This window comes from Ursus maritimus, unplaced genomic scaffold (genome assembly GCF_017311325.1).
Source record: "Ursus maritimus isolate PB19 unplaced genomic scaffold, ASM1731132v1 scaffold_11, whole genome shotgun sequence".
Taxonomy (NCBI): domain Eukaryota; kingdom Metazoa; phylum Chordata; class Mammalia; order Carnivora; family Ursidae; genus Ursus; species Ursus maritimus.
Genome location: NW_024423453.1, coordinates 15,904,826 through 15,926,186, shown reverse-complemented (window position 1 = coordinate 15,926,186; position 21,361 = coordinate 15,904,826). Strand labels below are relative to the sequence as shown.

General features: G+C 35.1%; 1 protein-coding gene across 1 annotated transcript in view; it reads right to left on the bottom strand.

Moving 5' to 3' along the window:
• The window catches only part of KIAA1109 (KIAA1109 ortholog), a 198,170-nt gene that overhangs the window by 5,001 nt on the left and 171,808 nt on the right, over window positions 1–21,361 (bottom strand). The window contains exons 71-84 of the mRNA XM_040626286.1: window positions 20,395–20,534; window positions 19,034–19,235; window positions 14,401–14,601; window positions 13,251–13,430; window positions 10,894–11,031; window positions 9,689–9,946; window positions 8,592–8,742; window positions 8,054–8,211; window positions 7,757–7,949; window positions 7,310–7,527; window positions 4,573–4,824; window positions 3,677–3,880; window positions 2,079–2,273; window positions 1,537–1,671 (exon numbers count right to left, since the gene is read on the bottom strand). Coding sequence (XP_040482220.1) covers window positions 1,537–1,671; window positions 2,079–2,273; window positions 3,677–3,880; window positions 4,573–4,824; window positions 7,310–7,527; window positions 7,757–7,949; window positions 8,054–8,211; window positions 8,592–8,742; window positions 9,689–9,946; window positions 10,894–11,031; window positions 13,251–13,430; window positions 14,401–14,601; window positions 19,034–19,235; window positions 20,395–20,534 — 2,625 coding nt within the window. The remainder of the gene's footprint in view (window positions 1–1,536; window positions 1,672–2,078; window positions 2,274–3,676; window positions 3,881–4,572; window positions 4,825–7,309; window positions 7,528–7,756; window positions 7,950–8,053; window positions 8,212–8,591; window positions 8,743–9,688; window positions 9,947–10,893; window positions 11,032–13,250; window positions 13,431–14,400; window positions 14,602–19,033; window positions 19,236–20,394; window positions 20,535–21,361) is intronic.

Below are 21,361 nucleotides of genomic sequence, written 5' to 3'. Positions count from 1 at the left end.
TCCTTATGCTTTACTTTTCACCCCCGTGACTAATTTTATAACTGCAAGTTTGTAGCTCTTCATCCCCTTTATCCAGTTCTCCTATTTTCCCCACTCCTCTCCCCTTTAGCAACCACCACTTTGTTCTCATTGAGTCTGTTTCTTTTTTGTTGTTGCGCAACAATTTGTATTTAAAAAGAAAGTGGTTGTTTTTGTTTTTTTTTAACATGCACGGGTCATGGCGACCAAGACCAACACAGTATTTCATAAGATGACAAAGATTTCACATAATAACTACAAGAAAGAAATCTGGCAGGCTTTTATATAGACATAGACTAGAAAAGAATTTTCTGAACTTCACAGGTTTACTTAGAGGCTGGTTTTTTTCCACATTAAGTTTAAATATTAAGGCAGAGAGAAAAACAAGAGGATTACCAGGAACTGGTATATGTTGGTGCTCTAAGTGAAGACTGGATCTACTTATATATAATATTTCCTATTATACGGTTTCGGTCATTTAAGTTTCAACTGATGTCTCCTAAATTTCTTCCAGCCATCATTACTGATTTTACTCTCACTGCATTTTTGGCACATCTGGATTGAATAGTAATGGAGCAGCAATTCGATCTATGCTATGCTACTTTTGCATTGTTTTTTGATTGTCTGTTGAAATACCTGCTAGATAAATTTTATGTTTGCTCATTAGGAAAATGAAGTATTATAGGGTGACCTAAACAAATAGCATGTATTCCAAGCAATTAAAAAAAATCACATCTGTCATTTTACTACTACATATTCATATGTTTGTGCAATAAATACTTATTGGGTAAATAAAGACCATATATTTGGAGACCATTCCATATCATTATATTTCTGACCACCTCATTCTTTTAAACAGCTACAGAGTATTCCATTCCACTATATGGACACCATAATATAGTCAACCAATTCTATATGGATATTAAGGTCACCATATGTTTCCTAATGGACAAACATGTAACTTTCCAGGGGGTTAAACCAATGTTAGCTAGCTCATAAAAACAAAACACCACCACTGAAGTCTAAATTATTTATTTATAAAAAGATAATGTTCTCTGCATTCTAAACAGATTTATCTACTTATTTGATTAAGTTTTCCTAACAATGTATATAATTCATACTATTTTATTATGTAGTTGTTTCTTTAGCTATTTCACTTTGACTAGCAGTATTTTCTCAAAGAGATTTTCTTTCTCTTCCTCCTTTGTGAGATTCTCCTACAAGGCCTGATAATGTACATAACATATATGGAAGCATTTGTAAAGTATAAAACACCATTCAGTGTGAGGTATGTTTAGAAAAAGTGTCATGGACCGAGGAGATACTCAGAAAGTCTGTCACGTAGTTTTACTAATATATTATTTATATTAATTTCATTGATTGATATTTACAACTCAAAGGAAGGAGACACATTCCACTCATTTTATCATTAGACCAGACCATAAAAATCCATATAAATGGCACTGACAACTGCCTTTTCCGAAATTGGAAAGGAAAAAAAAAGAATATGCTACCCACCTTTTTCTTTTTCTTTAAGATAAGCTGACACTAAATCATGAAGAAACATGATGAGCTCAGCATCCATAGTCACACAAATGTGGTCAGTGAACTCTGTCACCACACTACATTCTACCTTCGGCTTCAGGCTGGCATCTGCAATGGCAAAGTTCTATAGTAAAAGATTTAATGAGATAAGTCCCTTTCTCTTCCTGGTAATAAGGGATTTACATGGGTTCATGCAAATGCATCCATTTAAATGCAACTATAGAGAACTGAGTGGTTTCTGTATGTGACTTACAAAAGATGTACAAAAGTACATGCCATTTATTCCTCATAAAAACCCTCTGAATGAAATCCTATTATTGTCCCCCATTTTACTGAGGAGAAAGAGGCACAAATGGATTAAATTATTTACCAGAAGTCAAATAGTTGGGAAGAAAATTTAGCAAATCAATTTCATCAGACTATATTACTATTACACAAATAACTTGTGAGAAAACAGCAATTCGAAGTTCCTTTAGAATTTTCTTAGTAACTTTGGGAACTGTTTTTCCACATACCCTGTAATGAAGGTTCCTGCGGTTCTTGAACATGAATGGATTTAAATTCAAGCTGCATCCTTGGTAATGCAAAGATAGTCTCTGTTTCATGATTATAGCTAGAACCTCCTCTGAATCCACTCAACAAACTAGAATTCTTCACTGTAGTGCTATTCTCAGTGTTATTAGCGTCAACATTACGAAGTAGGTTTAGCTCTATATGGAAAATAATAAAGACAAGAAGAATCAAATTAAACCAATAGGCATTGATAAGCTATAGCTTTCATGACACTATCATACACAGAAGTTTTATCATTTTAGAAGCTGAAAAATAATGACTCACATTTTTTAAAACAGAGCCATATAAAACTTTGGTCTTGAGAATAGTTACCTATATATATTTATCTATTTATATATGTTTATAAATAAATATAGTGATACATTTACATATATATGTAGTGTTTTACTTATATATATAGTGATGTATATCACTATTCTCAAGACTGAAGCTTTAAAACATGATTTTGGATAAATCTAATACATTTTGCTTTTCTTCCTCAAACTTTAAAATGAATACTATTTTTAACTAAATTTATGTCTAAATTTAAGAGTTTCATTTGGCTCAGAGTTCTCCGTAGATTGAAAACTTTACTCTTATATAGAATTTACAATTAAATATGTTCCTGACTTTGAAATAACGTAGAAGTCCTGATTTTCCCCAACATAAGTGCTATGGTTTTATTATAAAAATTAGTAGTTTTCAGGTACATGGGTAGCAGTGCAGTGTGCTAAGAGCCCTTCCATGGTATCCCAGCCAAAAAGAACCCCTCCTCTAAAATCTCTCTTTGGATGGTAGAATAGTCAGTACAGAATAGTCAATACATGCATAATCTTCTAATTTACTTCCTTATCCTCCTTTGTTCTTAGTACATTTTTAACAGTCTCTAATCCCTGGTGTTGCCTATGCCATAGTAACTATGTTTTCAGTGGGGCCCAAGTCATCTTTCCCATTTTGAAAGGTGGTTAGTTTTAAGTAAAACATTCAAGTCTTAGCAGGTCTCAATGTAGTCACCTTTCCAATACAGATGACATGATTGGTAAAATCAGTAGTATAAACTTGAACACAAAAAGAGCCACAAAATAAGAATTTCCCTGGCCACATTAATACAAGACTGGTGATTCTAATCAAATGGAAAAACTCATCAAAAGCACTCTTTTTAAACTTATTTCATAGGAATATTATTTAGTTTCATTTTATCCCAACCACCCCAAACCTTAAAGTTTGTGGCATTCTATTACTTAGTTGTGTAGTAACTTTACCAAACTTCTCATGTTTAGCATCACTACACAATGACTCTTTCTAACTATAATAAACTTCACTTATTTAAATCAACTTTATTTTCAATGTTTTCAGTTACATCTAAAATAACTCTTGGTCTATGAGATGTTGCACTACCAGGGTGGTGAATCAGGTACTAATATTGTTATTTATGTCATCATGAGTAAAATGAAATAGTTTAATTAAAGAAATGAAAATTCTCCCTCCACTTAAATTCTAAACACAGGCAACAGAGCCCCAAATACAGAAAACAAATCTCTCCAAAGAAATAAACTTTAACCTTCATTCCTTGTGGCTGTCACATAGTTGAACCATTCTTTTACACTCGCTACTCCATGGGGTGGGTTTTCATGGCGACGCCTTGTTATCTTGGTTATTGTTGCCATAGGACTTTCCAAAGCACCACATGGTTTGGTAACCATGGTATTATGGCCCAGATGAAAATCCAACGTTTGTACAATATACGTAGAATGATCACTAGAGCCTAGAAGAAAAAAAAGTTTATCGATGTTAACAAACTATATTTAGATGCAAGAAAATAGTTGCGGCTCTAGAGCAATGGACTTAGTTAACTCATACATAGATAAGGGAGGGTGTAAAAAAAGTGAGAAGAAAAAATTAAAAAATAGTTTTTCTTTTAGTTTTAACTGCATTTATCCCTGGTGATGAGCATCTTCATTTTTTAAGATGATGAGCATCAGCCATTTTTTTCCTTCATCATTAAGCAACCACAGATTAGGAAATTATAACTAAAAGGAAGGAGGTTCATCACTGTAAATAGAGGTAAAAGCACAGCCTTACTGATAAAACATTTTATAATTTAATCTTGACTATTTCCTTAAACTACCACCATGGGTCTTTTATGTTTTTATAATATTTATAATAACGATTATTATGACTGTGGCCAGCCACAGCAGCAGAAACTTTCATCGCCTAAGTAAGGAACAGAATAAGACGGGAGTTCAGAACTCAGTCTTTTAACATGGTCCAGACTTTATAGATACTGACTTACTGGCAATGAACTCCCTGACATGTCAAGTACATGAGAACAAATAGAGTTGGACTTCAGAAATATAACAGAAACATACAAAAGATACGAGAAAGGAAAATTACTCTGTCATTTATAATCACATCAGAAGATAAGAAAAGGTAAAAGTTACAAATGTGTCCATTTACCGTCTTCCCAGATTTTCTGAGCTTCAGTCCAAAAAGCAATATTTGGTTCTTCCAAGTGAAAAAGGGCCCAGGATTTTGAACGGAAATTTGGACCATGAAAACAAGCTAGTGTCATATGATTTCCATGTAAGCTCATTGATCCTCCAAACTGCATTCCATTTTCTGGTAATGGGATCTGAAATAAGGATATGTGGCATCCTGATACCACCTTCAGTACTCCTGGCCAATGTCGATGATGAGCTGCATCGAGCACTGCAAGAAAACCAGAACCACTTATCCTCAAGCGCCTCACAAACACCCTGAAGGGCCAGTAGGAAGGCAGCACGTGGCTATTTTCTGTAGCTGAAGTGATGTAGGTAAGGGATGAAAACAATTCAATACCTGCTTAACATTAAGCAGAAGCTAATAAAAATAGTCTGGGAAAAGATGCTGTGTAAGGACGGATAGAATTAATGAAAGTAGTAACTTGCTAATAATAATAATTACAACCAACACTTCTGTAATGATTCATGATTTACAAAGTGCTTGCATGAAATTTTACACAATTCTCACAATATTTCTGTAAATTAGGGATTTGATCTAGATTCCTTTCAGGTGAAACAGAAGAGGGGTTAAATGAACCAGTGACTTAAAGATCTAGAAATCAAATGGAGATCTCCTGGGTTGTTGTGGTTTTTTTTTTGGTTTTTTTGTTTTTTTACTCACTTATACCCTTGCTACTGAAAAGTGAAGTCTGAGGACCAGCAGCAGCATCACCTGGCAGCTTGGTAGACAGAAAGAGAGACTCTTAAGTCCACCCTATACCTACTGTATCAGAATCTGCATTTTAATGAGATCTCCACGTGTTTCAGATACACATTAAAATTTCAGAAGCACTAATCAGATGTACGATTCATATTTATACTTCTCACTTATCCCAATAATGTCCTTTTTGGCTGTTTTCCACAACTCTTATTCCAGATCCAACCAAGGATCACACATTATATTTAATTAGCATGTCTCTTTACTTTCTTTTAATCTAAAACAGTTCCCTAAGCCTGGTTTGTTTTTCAAGACAAGGCCTTTTTTTAAGAATCTAGGCCAGGAGTTTTGGGGAACATCTCTCTAATTTGTATACACCTGACACCAATTCTAGTTTAAAGGAAATATAGCAACTAGAGGAACAAGATAAATGAACCTACAAGCAAACAACAGAAAAAGAAAGTTTAGAAGGTAGGACATTCTGCAAGTCAATTGTCTAAGTCTCTTCAACAAGTCAGGTCATTAAAAAAAGGACTATGCTGAATTAAAAGAGAGTAAAAGAACATTGCCAGATTTAACCTGTGATCTTGAATCTGGTATATTGGTTTGGACAAACCAGTTGTAAGAATAATCTTAGGTCAATTGTAGAATGTGACCAGAAGGCCAGAGGAGATAAATACTTAGCAAAATGGAAAACTGGATACTGTTCACTAGAAAAGGTTACGAAACAGTATGAACAATATTTTGGTAAAAAGTACATGGTTATATAGGTTTACAGAAAATTATCTGAAAGTGTATACTCTAAATTGTTCAGAGTGATGATTTCTGGGGTAATGTGTTATTTCTATTTTTGCTTATATGTATTTTCTAGGCTTTTCCAATGCACATGTACTGCCTCTGTGATTATAAAGAGTTATTTAAAATGATCCTGATTCTGACTACTTTTCACCACTTTTACCTCTCTCTGGTTAAAGCTGCCATCATTTGCTGCCTGGACTCTTCCNNNNCTCCTTACTATAACTATGTGAGCAACAAAAGTAATCGAAATTACTGCAGCAGTCTCTACTTCCACCCTTCACCACTTGTAGTCTATTCTTCACACAGCAGCCAGAGTGATGCTTCAAAAAGGAGTACTTTAAGAAAAAGTAAATCAAACATGAAACCTGTTCAGAACTCTCAAACACCTAGCCATTATATTCAAAATCTTATCTGTGCCCATTCATGTCCAGCACTTTCCTACTTGCTCACTCTGTTCCACCAAAGTAGCCACCTTAATGATTCTCAAATAAGCCAAGTTTCTTCTACTAGAGGAGCTTTGCACTTTTCAATAGGCCCCTATACCCAGAACTCTCTTCCCCAGTAGAGATCTTTCTAGCCTAGAACTTTAAAAGGCTTCTCTGACACCTTTTCTGAACTAGCTAGCCTCACACACTATTATTCTTATCTCCTTTCCCTGCCTTTTTTGCACGTCCTTCTATCTGAAATTATCTGACATATTTAGTTAGTAAATTAATTATGGTCTATCTCTCCCATTAGAACAAAGGTTTTTGTAGGTACGAACTTTGTCTACTAGTAGATCTCCTATGCCTAAAACAGTGCTTAAGAATATAGTTGGTTTGCTGATTGAATTACTGAGTGAAATTAATAATCTGCCTAATATGACACAGCTGATAAATCCAAACTCAGACATTCTGATTCCACAGCCCATGCTCTAAGCCAGAACATGACATTGTCATAATTAGTATTCAAGAGCATGGAGTGAGTATGGTTAAAGGTGAGTTATGGCAGGGGAAGGAGGTAATACACAATGACTTCCCAAATGATGGCCTTTAATTCCAGTGGTGGGTAGGAAATCAGGTACTTTGCTGAGTGAATAGAATAAAGAGCATGTGGTTTACTTTGTAAGTATGGTACATAGATATTATTTTAAATGAAGACTGTAACAAACATTTAGTGAAAGATAAAGTATATATAAAGGCTTAGTTCTAATTCTTACATTGTTCTTGTGAACTTCTCTCTAGGTTATTAGTCATTGTCTTAGGTGGAAGATATGGAACAGGTCCCCAGGTAGACAGAGCTCGTTTGCTGGTGTCAAACTGTTGTGTGAAAAATTCCTGGAGCTTCATTCCTATTTTTATCAGGTCTGGTGTTGTTGATCTTGATATCATTACTTGGAAAATATCCCACTTCAAATCTCCATGGACAAATATTTCACTAAAGCATAAAACAGAGTTATCATCTATTTTATAGAAGATAGCTTAAAACAACAACAACAACAACAAGGAAAATTCCCTTCTCCACCCAGCTTTTTTATTCGTATTAGTTGCATAATATAAAATCTTTTGCAAGAAAAATGAATCATTTGTGTTTTCTCACTGTATGAGAGAAAACATATTAAGAGCAATCATACAAAGTATCCAGAAAGTAACATTTTACTAAATACCTTTTATCAGTCATGCTTGAATCCAGTGTATTATACAGATTTACTTTCCATTCATCCTGAAGCTTGAGATCAGCATTACTGAAGATACCCATGAGGATACTCGAGCCCATGTAATCAACACGGGCTTCAGTAGAACCCATAGTAATCTGAATTTTGTGACTAGGTTGCTGATTTGGATGTTCAGAAATATGAGCTAAAATAGAAAAAATAATTACTTTTCATAGAAATGCCTAATGGGGAAAACTTATCAAAATTAATTTTCAAATACTTGTTTTCAGGTATAAAATTTCAACATACCAACCATCTCCAAAGCATTGACATCTATGGTCCCTCCAACTACTCCTCCTTTAGAATCCAACTGGGATCTTCCCAGACCAACGGACATGCTTATCTCTCGATCTCGATTACTTCCTACCGACAGACGGCCTTGGCTCTTCAAACCACTAGTTGTCCAACTGGAGAAAAAAAAAAAAGTGCTGTTAATTAGACATATAGCTTTCAATGTCATGAATTAAAACAGGAGTTAGAGGATTTTTAGAAAGTCTGACAAAACAATACATTTCTTAAAAAGCTGTGGTAAATGTTTGAATATTGATAATAAAAGCTTTCTACTTAGCTAGCAAATTACACTGTTTTCCTTATAATCTTCTCTTTTTCGAGTACATATTCCATGTTGTTTTATATTTAGGATAAAACCATTTTCAAGAGAAAGCAATTTATAGCTTTTTTCTACGGTCTCAAACATTTCAGTATTAAAAAGGTTTTAAATTGCTTTACTACAATATAAGAAAAATTACAACTAATGATTAATTTTCCTTGTATCTGAATAGCTTACGTTGTATTTCCCATTACATTACTCATATTCATTTGAACATTTAATTGCTTCAAGTTGATGGCAAACACGACCAATGTTTCCCATGGGGTCCCTTGTTGGCTTGCTGCTTTGTTCGATTTGTTAAAAGGAGTTGATGTTTTTGAAAGTGAATCTAAAAACAAAAAAATCAAATGCACATTCACTCACAAAGATGTTCAGACAATGAAAAGTTACCACTCTTAACACTATAGTCCCAAAAGTAAAAAGATGGTATTCTTAATTAAAGCCTAATATTTGATAGCTGTCATATTGCCTCTAAAATACTAGCTACCCTTTACTGAATGTTCAGTAAGGGCTGGCAGTCTTCTTGTAAGCTCATAAAGTTCTGTATGATCTCCATTTTGTGTGAGGAAATTCTGGTGTGCGTGGGGTACAGCGGCACAGATCATCACTCTGGGACTTTCTTAACAAATGAGAGAACCATAAGTCGCTGCTGCCGAATAGGTTTGATTTTGAAAAAGTTAATCTTTTTTTTTTTTTTTCTGAATGTCAGACTCATTTATGAAAAAGTTAATCTTTGGTATTTATCCATTCAGTCATTCTTTTATTCAGCCAGTGTTTTCTGAACTCTTTTATGTGCTCAGCACTCTACTTGTATCTGAACATATAAAAATGATATAGTTTGTATCACAAGCTGAGAGTATAATGAGTAAATGCAAGATTCAAGATACACGCTGAGCCCACAGGAACGCGGTAGACGGGTGCCTCAGCCGGCGTCTGCATTTCAGAACCGTCCCTACCTTCAAAATCAAACATCTTTCACAACATCGTAGGTTTGTTTTACTTCTAAAAATAACTACCATTTGGCACAAAGTAATAATACGCTCATTCCTCTCTTCTTTTCCCTTTTTCAAAGCTACTAGCCATCCAGCTATCTCTTCTGGCAAATACTTTGAAGCGTTTGTTGTTTGGTTTGGGGTACTCCCACCCTCCTATCTTCCATAAAAATCTGCAAGAGTATATTGCCCTACAGCTGAGGCAGAAACTGGGAGTAACTAATTAAGATTTTTATCTTGGGGGCATTGGAAGGATACTGATAACAAAGAGAGCAGTGTTACCTCTTCGGGGAACTGAAGAATCAGACACACTCCTTGATCTTATGGAAGCTGGGGATTTTAGGCTCTGTGCTGCTGTCCCTGGTGACATGGTGCTGTTTGTCATATGCTCATTGAATACATTAGGTGACTGAGGCATGTGGGTGAAAGAGGCTGACTGACTAGGCTGCTCCCAGGTCCTGCAGTAAGCTTTTCTTGACGATTCAGGGGAAAGATGCTGGCTTACCCCTTCAATGGAATCAGGTGTCCCTGGGCCAGATGCTATTAGAAAAGTAGAAACAAGATTAACAGAAACAAAATTAATCAGGGTACAATCTCCATGTTACAAAATAATAAATTTCAGCACTCCACCTTTTCTAATCATAGATTCCTTCTAGTTCTCTATTTGAGAACTGTACAGCAATTTATGGTTTGCAAAGAACATTCCAGCATGTTATTTTATTTAATTCTCATGGGAATTCATGAGTAGGGCAATACACGTGCTCGTTTTCCATTTTACAAATAAGGGAATAGAGGGGCGCCTAGCTGGCTCAGTCGGTTAAGCATATGACTCTTGAAATTGGCTCAGGTCATGATCTCAGGGTTGTGAATCCGGCCCTGTGTCAGCATCCAAGTTGGGTGGGAGCCTGCTTGGGATTCTCTCTCTTCCTCTCCCTCTGCCCCTCCCGCCCCCCCCCCAACCAGGCCTTGCAAGTGTGCACTCTCACTCTCTCAAAAAGAAAAAAAAAAGAGAGAGACAGACTCAAACCTGGATTTCTAATATTTTCTACTGTATCATGTTATCTCTTTCACTTACACAGTATACTACTACAACATCTAAGTCCAGGAGAAAAAATGCAGGCAATGTGATAGCATATCCCCAACATTTTCTGTTTTTCATGCTTAATTAACCATGATTAACTTGGATGATTAGATGGTATTTCTGCATTTCCAGATTTTGTAGATTACAGAATCATCAATACAGAATATAAACCAGCTGAATGTAATCTCTAAGAGGGCAGGCTTTTTGTAATCTCCAATACTAATGTATCCCCCAGTGGTTAGCATGTTAGAGGCACTCAGCAGACATTTGCTGAATGAGTGAATGAATTACATGCTACAACTTACCAAGTAAGACAAAGTTTGTGGTATCAATCATTGATTCCTATTACTACTATAACCAAAATTAAAAGCAACCTAATATAATTACAATTACACAACAAACTTACTCGGCAAATTTATAGTTTGGTCTCCAAGGAATAGACGTCTTGCAATACTTCTCCTATACCAGGCTCTTGGAAATGCCAGAATTTCACTGAGTCGACGCATATCATATTTAAAGGAGGCAGACCCTATATCACATACAGCTGATACACAAATAAATCATATCTGTTAGAACAGATTTCCAAAACCTTTAATATTGTCACATGGTAGGTATGACACACACACAACTGAATTATAATAATGTTATAATTAATGAAATATCGAAATAAGTTACATGGTATGATTACTAAGTAATAATATTGGTTTCTTCCACAAATGATAAAAATGGCATATTTTTACACTATTCCCATTTCCTTTTTTGAGGTGAGGGCAACTTGGAATTCTGTTGTCATGAAATTCTGAGAGGTTCTAAAGATCAGACTTACTGACAGCTTTCAACTTTAACATACGGCTCTTCTCAAACATAGAAACTGAACAATCAGGATGGGCAGGACACAAACTTCTCAAAAGTAGTTGCAAACCAAATAGTGTGTGGCAAGAGCTACTATTTTCCTTTTAGACAGACAGCGGGGACTTGTCAGTCTGAAGGCATTGTGATGGCCACTTCTGGGGTTCTGCCCTGCTTTACATGCTCTTCTGTTCCTCCACCAGAGCTTCTGTAAGGAATCACACACCAGTGTACCCCAAATCTAACATTTCTGTTTCAGCCTGAGTCCATACCCACATAGCCCATCAGCCAATTATCTATCTACCAGACTCTCCCACCTAAGCACCCTATTAGGCACTTCCTTATTTTCGATCTAAGTTAATGACGGTCCACTGTCCCTTCAGTCACCTAAGCTAAAAATGTGAGGCATCCTTGTTTCCTCTACTCCTTACGCAGCTTGTCCTCAAGCTTGTGGGTTCTATTTCTCTTAAAACCATCCTTTTTTGTTGTCACAGCTCAGGGCTTCACTCCCTATTGCCTGGTCTATTTCAATAGGCTTTTCAAGCATCTCTCCCATTTTACATGCTGCCATCAACTCTTTCTAAAACACCAATCTGAAATATCATCCCATTTCTTTTTTTTTTTAATGCAAACATGTTATTTTATAATCCAATACAAATTTATTGTGTGTGGTAAGAACACTTATGATGAGATTACTATCTTCATAGGGTTTTTTTTTGTTTTTGTTTTTTTATGTCTTCACAGATTTTAAAGTGTAGAATACAGTACTGTCATCTTTAAGCACAGTGCTGTCATCACATTTCTTAAAAACCTCTAATGGCTTTTCACTGACCAAAGGATCAGAACTCTGTTCTTTAGCCTAGCATAAAAGTCTCCCAACAATCTAGTCCTGGTCTGTTTTACCAGCTTTGCCTCTAGCCATTTCCTCTCTCCCCTGGGACATTTAACTATACAACCAGTTAAATGTTCAGTTATACCTATGCTTTGCTTCAGTGAACCGAAGTATGATCCAAAAGCAGACTTTTTGATGCTTCTGTACCATTAAAGACCATGTTGCTATAGCCAAGAATTTTTTTACGTAGTTCTGAAGATCTGGTCCAAATATCATTTCTTTTGTGAAGCCTTCCCTGATATCTTGAATAAAACAATTTGTTTCTTCCTCTTTATATAAACCTCCATTACAGCGTTAATCCCACTGCATTGTCATTTATTTGTCTACTCGTTAAGACCTTGCCTTATTCATGCTGGCACCCTGAATTATCTAGCAGAGTGTTGGCACAAGTTCACCATAAAATATAGGCTCAGTGTATGTTTGCTGAATATTAGCTTTAAGTGTACTTACTATATTTGTGCAACTAATAACTTTAAAAGTTTTCACTTCCATAGTACTCCAAATTCTTCAAAATGTTCCATATGCATTTAATTTTAAACAGTCAAGTCGCAACATAAAGAAAATGAGCAAGTGATTTGCCCATAGGTACATGGCTAGTTACAAAGCTAGTAATACACATGTACACAGCTTAAGATCTTATGACACTAAGTAAAAAATTTTTAACCATCATCCCTCATTAGTGTTTTAAGAATTTACAATTAGTAAACTAAGCTAATGAAAAATCAGAAATTTTACAAATTCATGGTAGAGAAGCAAAGAAGCAGTTTTCAGTGATTTAACTAGGCATATTTTGGCCTTTGGATGACATTTCTAAGCATTTATCTAGAAATCATATTCCTAACATTGCTTACTTCGACTGAGATACTACATTGGCCTAGACTGTTATTCCTCTCATTTAAATCATTCATCACTAAAAGCTTAATATTATTAAATGTATTTAATATTTAAACACTGTTAAAAAGGAAGCCCTTAATTAATTCTGAAAAACAGCATTTTAATTAAGAAACTATACGATTAAGTACCAGATATATTGATTAGTGTAGTGTCCATTTTGCTTGCAGACTTGCTTACAGACTGACTTTCAAAAAATGAGGCACCTCCTGAGCGCCTTATCCGAGACAAACTCACTTTTACAAATTCAAGGTTTATACTGAGTGAGTCTTTTCGACCAGTGACTGAAGTGGGTTCTTCATCCACATTCCCTTTAAAACAGAAACAAAAACAAAAACACAACACACATACACACACACATATATATATACATGTATGCATATATACATACATATATGCAACTAAGTTACATGAAATTATCTAATACACTGGAATATGCCATCAATTATAATCACTTCAAGTGAGGTTAAAAACTTAAGAAGAATGATCTAATGAGCATTAGCATTCTTAACAATAGTTTAATAGTTTCAAGCCCATAAACAATAGTAATGATTTTCACAACACTTCTCCAACAAAAACTAGCACTGACATGGAGTATTTGTTTTTGTTACTTCTCTAAGTAAATCAAGAGACATTCACTAATACCAACATCTCATACATTTTTAGTGGTAAATCTGCATTTTAAAATGACAGTGTGGGGCGCCTCGGTGGCACAGCGGTTGGCTGTCTGCCTTGGGCTCAGGGCGTGATCCCCTATCCTATCTCTGTCGAATAAATAAATAAAATCTTTAAAAAAATAAAATAAAATAAAATAAAATAAAATAAAATAAAATAAAATAAAATGACAGTGAAATTTAAGTTGGTGAAATAATGACAAGAAGGAGAAGTAGTAGCAGCAGCAGAAGGTGGTTTCATTTTAAATTGACAAATGTGATGCACAAACTTTAAAAATTTACTACTTGTAGAATACAATTTCTTATACAAATAATGATTTGGTAGAATATTTAAACCTTTAAGTATCATAAATATCCTTTTAAATCCAAAGATTATTGTGCTGCATATGTCACTTGTAAAATACTGTTTTAAAAGTCTTCTATAATTAATTCACCTGAATTACTTATTTCATATTTCTACTTATGTAGAGACAGAATATTGTTAAGAAGAAAAATAAAGTTTCTAATCTTGTTTTATATCCATCATTAAAGGTATTATGATTTCTGAAAAGATCAAAACTTGAAAAGGTGCTATAAATTCAAAAAGACGGAAACACTTTAAGTATACCTAGTCCTCCTGATCCAGGTGTGAGCCCAGAAACAGCAGTTTTTTGTTTCCCTGCTCCATATGGATGAAACACATAAAGGGAAAAGTCAGACATGCATGCAGTGAAGCTCAAACCAGATGAACTGCTGCTAGAACTCGTCAGATCCGACTGACTGCTACTATGTCGACTTCTGCCAAGAGGGCTGCCTAGGCCTGATGAACCTACAGTGGACACAAGAAATCCAAAATATTCATAAGTCACAGAAAATTTTAAAAGCCTGTCACTTAATACATTCTTAAGAATGGAAATACTCAAACATTAACTGATCAATAGATTTAAAACCTTGGAATCAAAATAAAGACTTAGATGTACTTTTCAATTAATTTATTCTCTTAACTAGGGTTGAACACCCTGTTCATCTTTGAAACAATTATTTAAACATATGACTGGGAAACTCCATGGTTTCCTGTTTCTTTTCTCCTTTGCTCCACTGGAAGCAGGCAGTGGAAGAGACATGAAACAGCTGCGGCTTAGTCAAAGGGGGAGAACAAACTATAAAAAATCCAAATCATATAACTGGAGTTCACATTTCAGTAGCAAGCACTGGCAATAGAGCAAGGTACACAAATGCAGAAAGTTAAAGATCTCTTTCTCTGAGAAGAAACAAATGTCTCCATTGGCAACACTTACCACAGGTGTATAGGCTGATTCAAAATATGCTTTAAATGTAAAAAATATGAATAAAGCATTCAATAGAACATTACATGATTTTGCAGATAATTCCAAAATATGTATATCCAAAAAACATAGACCTTCTTTGGATTCATATTGCAACTGGTTACTTGACATCCTACTAGAATGTTTCACAAGCATTTAAAGCTTGCCTGGTCCAAAACTGAACTCTTTATCTTTACCCTCAATCTGTTTTTCTTCCAGTGTTTCCCATCTCCAGTGAGTCAACATTTCCAAGTAAATAGCTCAGCCAGAAACTTGGGAGTTATTTGTCATCCTTCCTACTTCTAATCTCTATCATGCAATTTATCACTATATCATTTCAACGTCTAAGAACATATATGAAATCTGTCCATTTTCCTGGTCTCACTGTTGTTACTCTAGTCTAAGCAATTACCAATTCTGGGCTGCTGAAATGGCCAACTGTTCTCCCTGCTTCCTTCTACTCTTGTTCTCTTCCTTTTTTTTTTTTTTCCATAATAATATTTTTATTATATTATGTTATTCACCATACGGTACATCCCTGGTTTTTGATGTAAAGTTCGATGATTCATTAGTTGCGTATAACACCCAGTGCACCGTGCAATACGTGCCCTCCTTACTTCCCATCACCGGTCTATCCCATTCCCCCACCCCCCTCCCCTCTGAGGCCCTCAGTTTGTTTCTCATAGTCCATAGTCTCTCATGGTTCATTCCCCCTTCTGATTACCCCCCCATCTTTATCCCTTTCTTCTCCTACCAATCTTCCTAGTTCTTATGTTCCATGTTTCTCTCTAGTGAGAGAAACCATATGATAATTGTCTTTCTCTGCTTGACTTATTTCACTTAGCATTATCTCCTCCAGTGCCATCCATGTTGCAGCAAACGTTAAGAAATCATTCTTTTTTTTTTTTTTTTAAGATTTTATTTATTTATTTGACAGAGATAGAGACAGCCAGCGAGAGAGGGAACACAAGCAGGGGGAGTGGGAGAGGAAGAAGCAGGCTCATAGCGGAGGAGCCTGACATGGGGCTCAATCCCATAACGCCGGGATCACGCCCTGAGCCAAAGGCAGATGCTTAACCGCTGTGCCACCCAGGCGCCCCTAAGAAATCATTCTTTTTGATAGCTGAGTAATATTCCATTGTATATATGGACCACATACTCTTGTTCTCTTCCAATCAACTACCACACCGCAGCTGGACTGGTGGTGTTCTAAAGGTGTAAATCAGAATCTCACATTTACCTTCCCGTTTATCCTTCAGTGGCTTCCCCACATAATCTCTTTCCCATCTCTCTAAATCTTTTTCATACCAATCTACCTTCTGTTTGCCACATTCCACTTAAACTAGTTCTCTGTTTTTGTTTAAACTTGCCAAATTCTTTCTTGCTTCATGGATTTTTATATTCTTTTTTTTTTTTTTAAAGATTTTTTAATTTATTTATTCAACAGAGATAGAGACAGCCAGCGAGAGAGGGAACACAAGCAGGGGGAGTGGGAGAGGAAGAAGCAGGCTCCTAGCGGAGGAGCCTGATGTGGGGCTCGATCCCATAACGCCGGGATCACGCCCTGAGCCAAAGGCAGACGCTTAACCGCTGTGCCACCCAGGCACCCCGGATTTTTATATTCTATACCTAGGGCGTTCATCATCCCAACTCTCTGCTTGGCTAACTCATACTTGCCTACTTCACATTTCCACTTAAAATATGCTTGTTTGCTTATTATCTGTTTTTCCAAATTCAACTTAGGTTCCACATATTAGGGACACATCTGCTAGCTAGGTTCACTACCATCTATTCAATCCCTGGCACTGACCTGGACCCCAGTAAAGTTCAATAAAGATCCTTTGAAAGAATGGATACTGTTGGAGCATGTGGGTGGCTTAGTCGGTTAAGTGTCTGCCTTCAGCTCAGGTCATGATTTCAGGATCCTAGGATTGAGCCCCAAGTCTGGCTCCCTGCTTAGCTTCTCCCTTTCCCTCTGCCCCTCCCCCTACTTGTGCTGTCTCTCAAATAAATATTCTTAAAAAAAAATAATGGATACCATTATAACCTATACTTCTTATACATTTATTCTCATTATTCTTCCTGCATGTTTTATGATGATTAAAATGAGGGATGCTATATCATTTTTTTTATTTTCTAAAGAATCAAAATGTGGACATAAAAAATAGTCACTGATTTCATATTCCTTTCACTACATATACTTAGTATGGTACATATATACACTACTATAATAATTTAAGTGTCAGTAATTTGTGGCATTTTGTCATTAAGAAAAAATGTGAATATCCCAACACAGAAATGGACATGGGCATATTTATCTCTCTCCCTCATTAGCCAATGAAGTAATAACACATAAAATAAAACCCCATTTTAGCCCATTACATTAATAATGATTAAAAATAAATTTAAAGCATAATGTTGAGAAGAATACAGTGAACCTGGTGTCTACATACACTGTGGTGAGGATGCAGAAATCTTAGATTTACTAGAAGAGTAAAACATATAAAACAGTTTAAAAATGTTCACTCTCTCTGACTCAGGAATTCCACTTTTAAGAATTTATCCTAAGGATGTTGATTTATATACAAAGATATTCATCTCAATATTATTTACAAAATAGAAAACAAAAAGCCCAGGGAGTCTCAAATGTAGGATCAAAATGATGGAATCTCATGCAATCATTAAAGTAATTTTAGAGATGAATACTTAATAATTTGGGGAAAACTTATATTTTAAGTTTTTAAAAGATACATAGCAGAAGAGATTAAATTGTGCCTGGGAAGAAGGCTGTATCTACAAAAGTGCTAGAGAGTAGAAAGGAAGTGATAATACTGGTTATCCATGATAAAAGGATATTATTTTCATTTTCAGTACTCATGTTTTCCATATTCTCTCTAATGAACAACGAGGTAATTTTACAATAAAAAAACAGGTTCCCCAAACCTGACACTACCACTCCAATACTTTATAGACTACAACACAATTCCAACAGCAATATTTTGGAGCTAAGTGTGAGAGGCAACTGCATTAGCAAAAATTTATTTCTAAAATATCGACTTTTTGTTTTCCTATTTTACAATGAAAACTTTCAAAGATTCACACAGCAAAGCAATATTTTACTTTAGCCATTTTTTCAGTGTCTTCTGACATTGAAAAATATACCTGGGGGCTTTTTTTACCCCTGGTTATGAACCACTGTTTTAATAATAGTTCTCTTATTAATAATTATCAATTTTCATTCATTCTAGTCTCTTTAAGAATGGTCAATAAAATCTTTATCATTTGCATATGCTATCTTTCTATTATTTTTAGGGCAGAAATGACACTGAGATTTAATATAGTGAACAGTGACTATCTCACTAGGAAATCATCAGTTGTGTGTTAAAAACAAAATCTTTCATGAAATGGACATTTGAGTTATAAATATATATATCCCTATATCCCTATATCTATCTATCTATCTATCTATCTATCTATCTATCTATCTATCTATCTATCCATCCTACGATTAAATACACACACACATACATCTCTACTACCCCTCATACAATTTTAATTCACTGTGATAAATTCTTGCAAGATAATACTATATCTTTCATTTTCCATTTGCAACACTGTTACTCTTAAATGTAAAAATAGAGAATAAAATAAAACATTCAAAGTACTTAAACATGTAATATGACAATTACTTCATAGTGCTTGTAGTGTGTACATTCAAGACAACCAAAAAATGCTATCCAACTGCCATTCATTTGTACCGAAATATACTTGAAAAATTCTGATCTCTATATATTTTTCTATAAATACTCTAATTCTCAAATATTCTCTCCTTTTCCAAATTTATTTTTTTAGAAATATGTACTAATTACTATTAAAATATTTATTTGAAAATAGTACTTGGCTTTCTACCAGCGGAATAAGAGAGTATTTCTATACCCGGTATTCCAGTTTTGCTTGCAGAGGTCTTTGTTGCACTCTGAGTAGCATTAGCTCCAGGGGATAAAGTCTCTGTGGGATACGTAGTCCCTAAAGTCTCCAGTTCGCCTCGATTTGAAGAAAACACCAAGTCCAGGGATGGCAGCTTTAGCATGCATTCTACTCTTGATACTGGTAAACAGCTAAACTTGATCTGTGAGGGCTAAAAAGTGCAGAAAGCCAAAAAAAAATTAAAAATAAAAAAAAAAAGTTTCTAGGTACTAGTTAAAAAATTTCACACTGGATTCCAAAAAATACAATTAATTTCCATTCCAATCCATATATAGCAAATTATTTGACACTTTAAAGGACTTTGTGTTTCATGTCCCAGCTTTTTCAAACAGATATTTATTAATCAAATATTTATTATTAATATTAATATTTATTATTAATCTGATTTATTAATCAGATATTTATTAATCAAAATTTATTAACAAAATGGTATTTTAGGAATCACCTGAAACATATTTAGACATTTAGATAATTCAGAACATTAACAATGTCTATGTTCATATCATACTTGTTCATAATCAAGTTTTTAAAGGAAATAATTCCTCTATACTAAAATTTTTAAAAAGCTATTATAATAATAGAAGTTTTATAAACTCTCAAGCCCTCCCCCATTAATGTGATCATCATATCTTCAAACGGCTAATGCAAAACTCCATCCTGAAGCCCTTTTGGCCAAACTGCTACTGTAGAAAATAGTTTGAACAGATGACCATTAGTGTTTCTTTTATTCTTGAGATTATCAGATTTTAGTTGAAGGTAAACTGAAACCTGAAGTTTGGTTACAGGTAGTTTTCAAATATTCTTTAATAAATGGACTCAATCAGATGCTAATACACTCCCAAAGGGCTATGGATAAGGCTGCATTTTACAATAAATATTAAATAAAAATTCCATAACTTAGCAAAAATCTAACAAAGGTACTGTGTGATTTACATCTCAATAACATTTTATATTTGCCCAAAAAAGATCTTAATGGCAAGAAATATAGGTGCCATAATAAAAAACGGCATAAAATTCTAAAAAAAAGGGGGGGGGTTTAACTTACACATTTTTATTTTTGCCAAAAAAGTATAGGATCTAAATTTTGAAAGCCCAAGGATCTACGAACCTCCTCAGCAGAAAAGTAAATACACACATAAAATTGTACATATACTTCCCAAAGGTTCAGGTGATCTCTAAGCCATTATAGTTATACTAAAGGTTCATGAATCCAAGGTTAAAGAAACTTTAAGGGAAATAATGTTGGAAATACTCAAACCTAAGAAAAACATTTTTCTTTAAAACAAAAAGTTAAAAATGAAGTATATCACCTGAACTCGTACATAAACCACAACATCTACAGGGAAGGAAGAGTAAGCAGATGTTGAAGATGATACTAATGATGTTGTAGATTCCTCCATAGGATCTGGTATTTCAAAATGTCCCATATCTTCATCTTGTGAACTGACGGCTGTTAAAATATTTAGTTTTATTATTAGGGCAAGGGCAAAATATTTATTTGTCCCATATCTTCATCTTGTGAACTGACAGTTGTCAAAATAGTTTTATTATTAGGGCAAGGGCAAACTATTTATTTTTTTAGATTTATTTATTTATTTGAGAGAGAGAGAAAGAGAGGACGTGCATATGGGAACACATGATGGGGGAGGGGCAGAGAGAGAGAGAATCTTAAGCAGACTCCACCATCAGTGTGGAGCCCAATGGGAGACTCCATATCATGACTCTGAGATCATGACCTGAGCCAAAATCAATACTTGGACGCTTAACCAACTGCCGGACATTCTGGGCAATCCTTTCTTGGGGCACCTGGGTGGCTCAGTCGGTTAAGCGTCTGCTTTCGGCCTCAGGTCATAGTCCCAGGGGCCTGGGATCAAGTCCCACACTGGGCTCCCTGCTCAGGGGGAGCCTGCTTCTCCCTCTCCCTCTGCCATTCCCCCTGCTTGTGCTCTCTGGCTCTCTCTCCATCAAATAAATAAATAAAATCTTAAAAAGAAAAAAAAGATCCTTTCTCTTATGCTAGTACTAAGATCAGGGATATGAACACACAAAAACGTGCTTCTGTAGCCCATCATTCTACACAACTTTTCCTATTCAAACTTCTTGCTCACTTCTCCAAATTCCAATTCCCCTCCTATTATAACAAACACTGTACAAAGAAAATTAAGCTTTTCCCTCAAGAAGTTTCCAGTCTAGGAGGGAAGTTAATGTAGGAATTAAGGATGTTAATTTTGTCATTAACTAGCTGTGGCCATGGGAAAATTGTATGACCTCACCAAG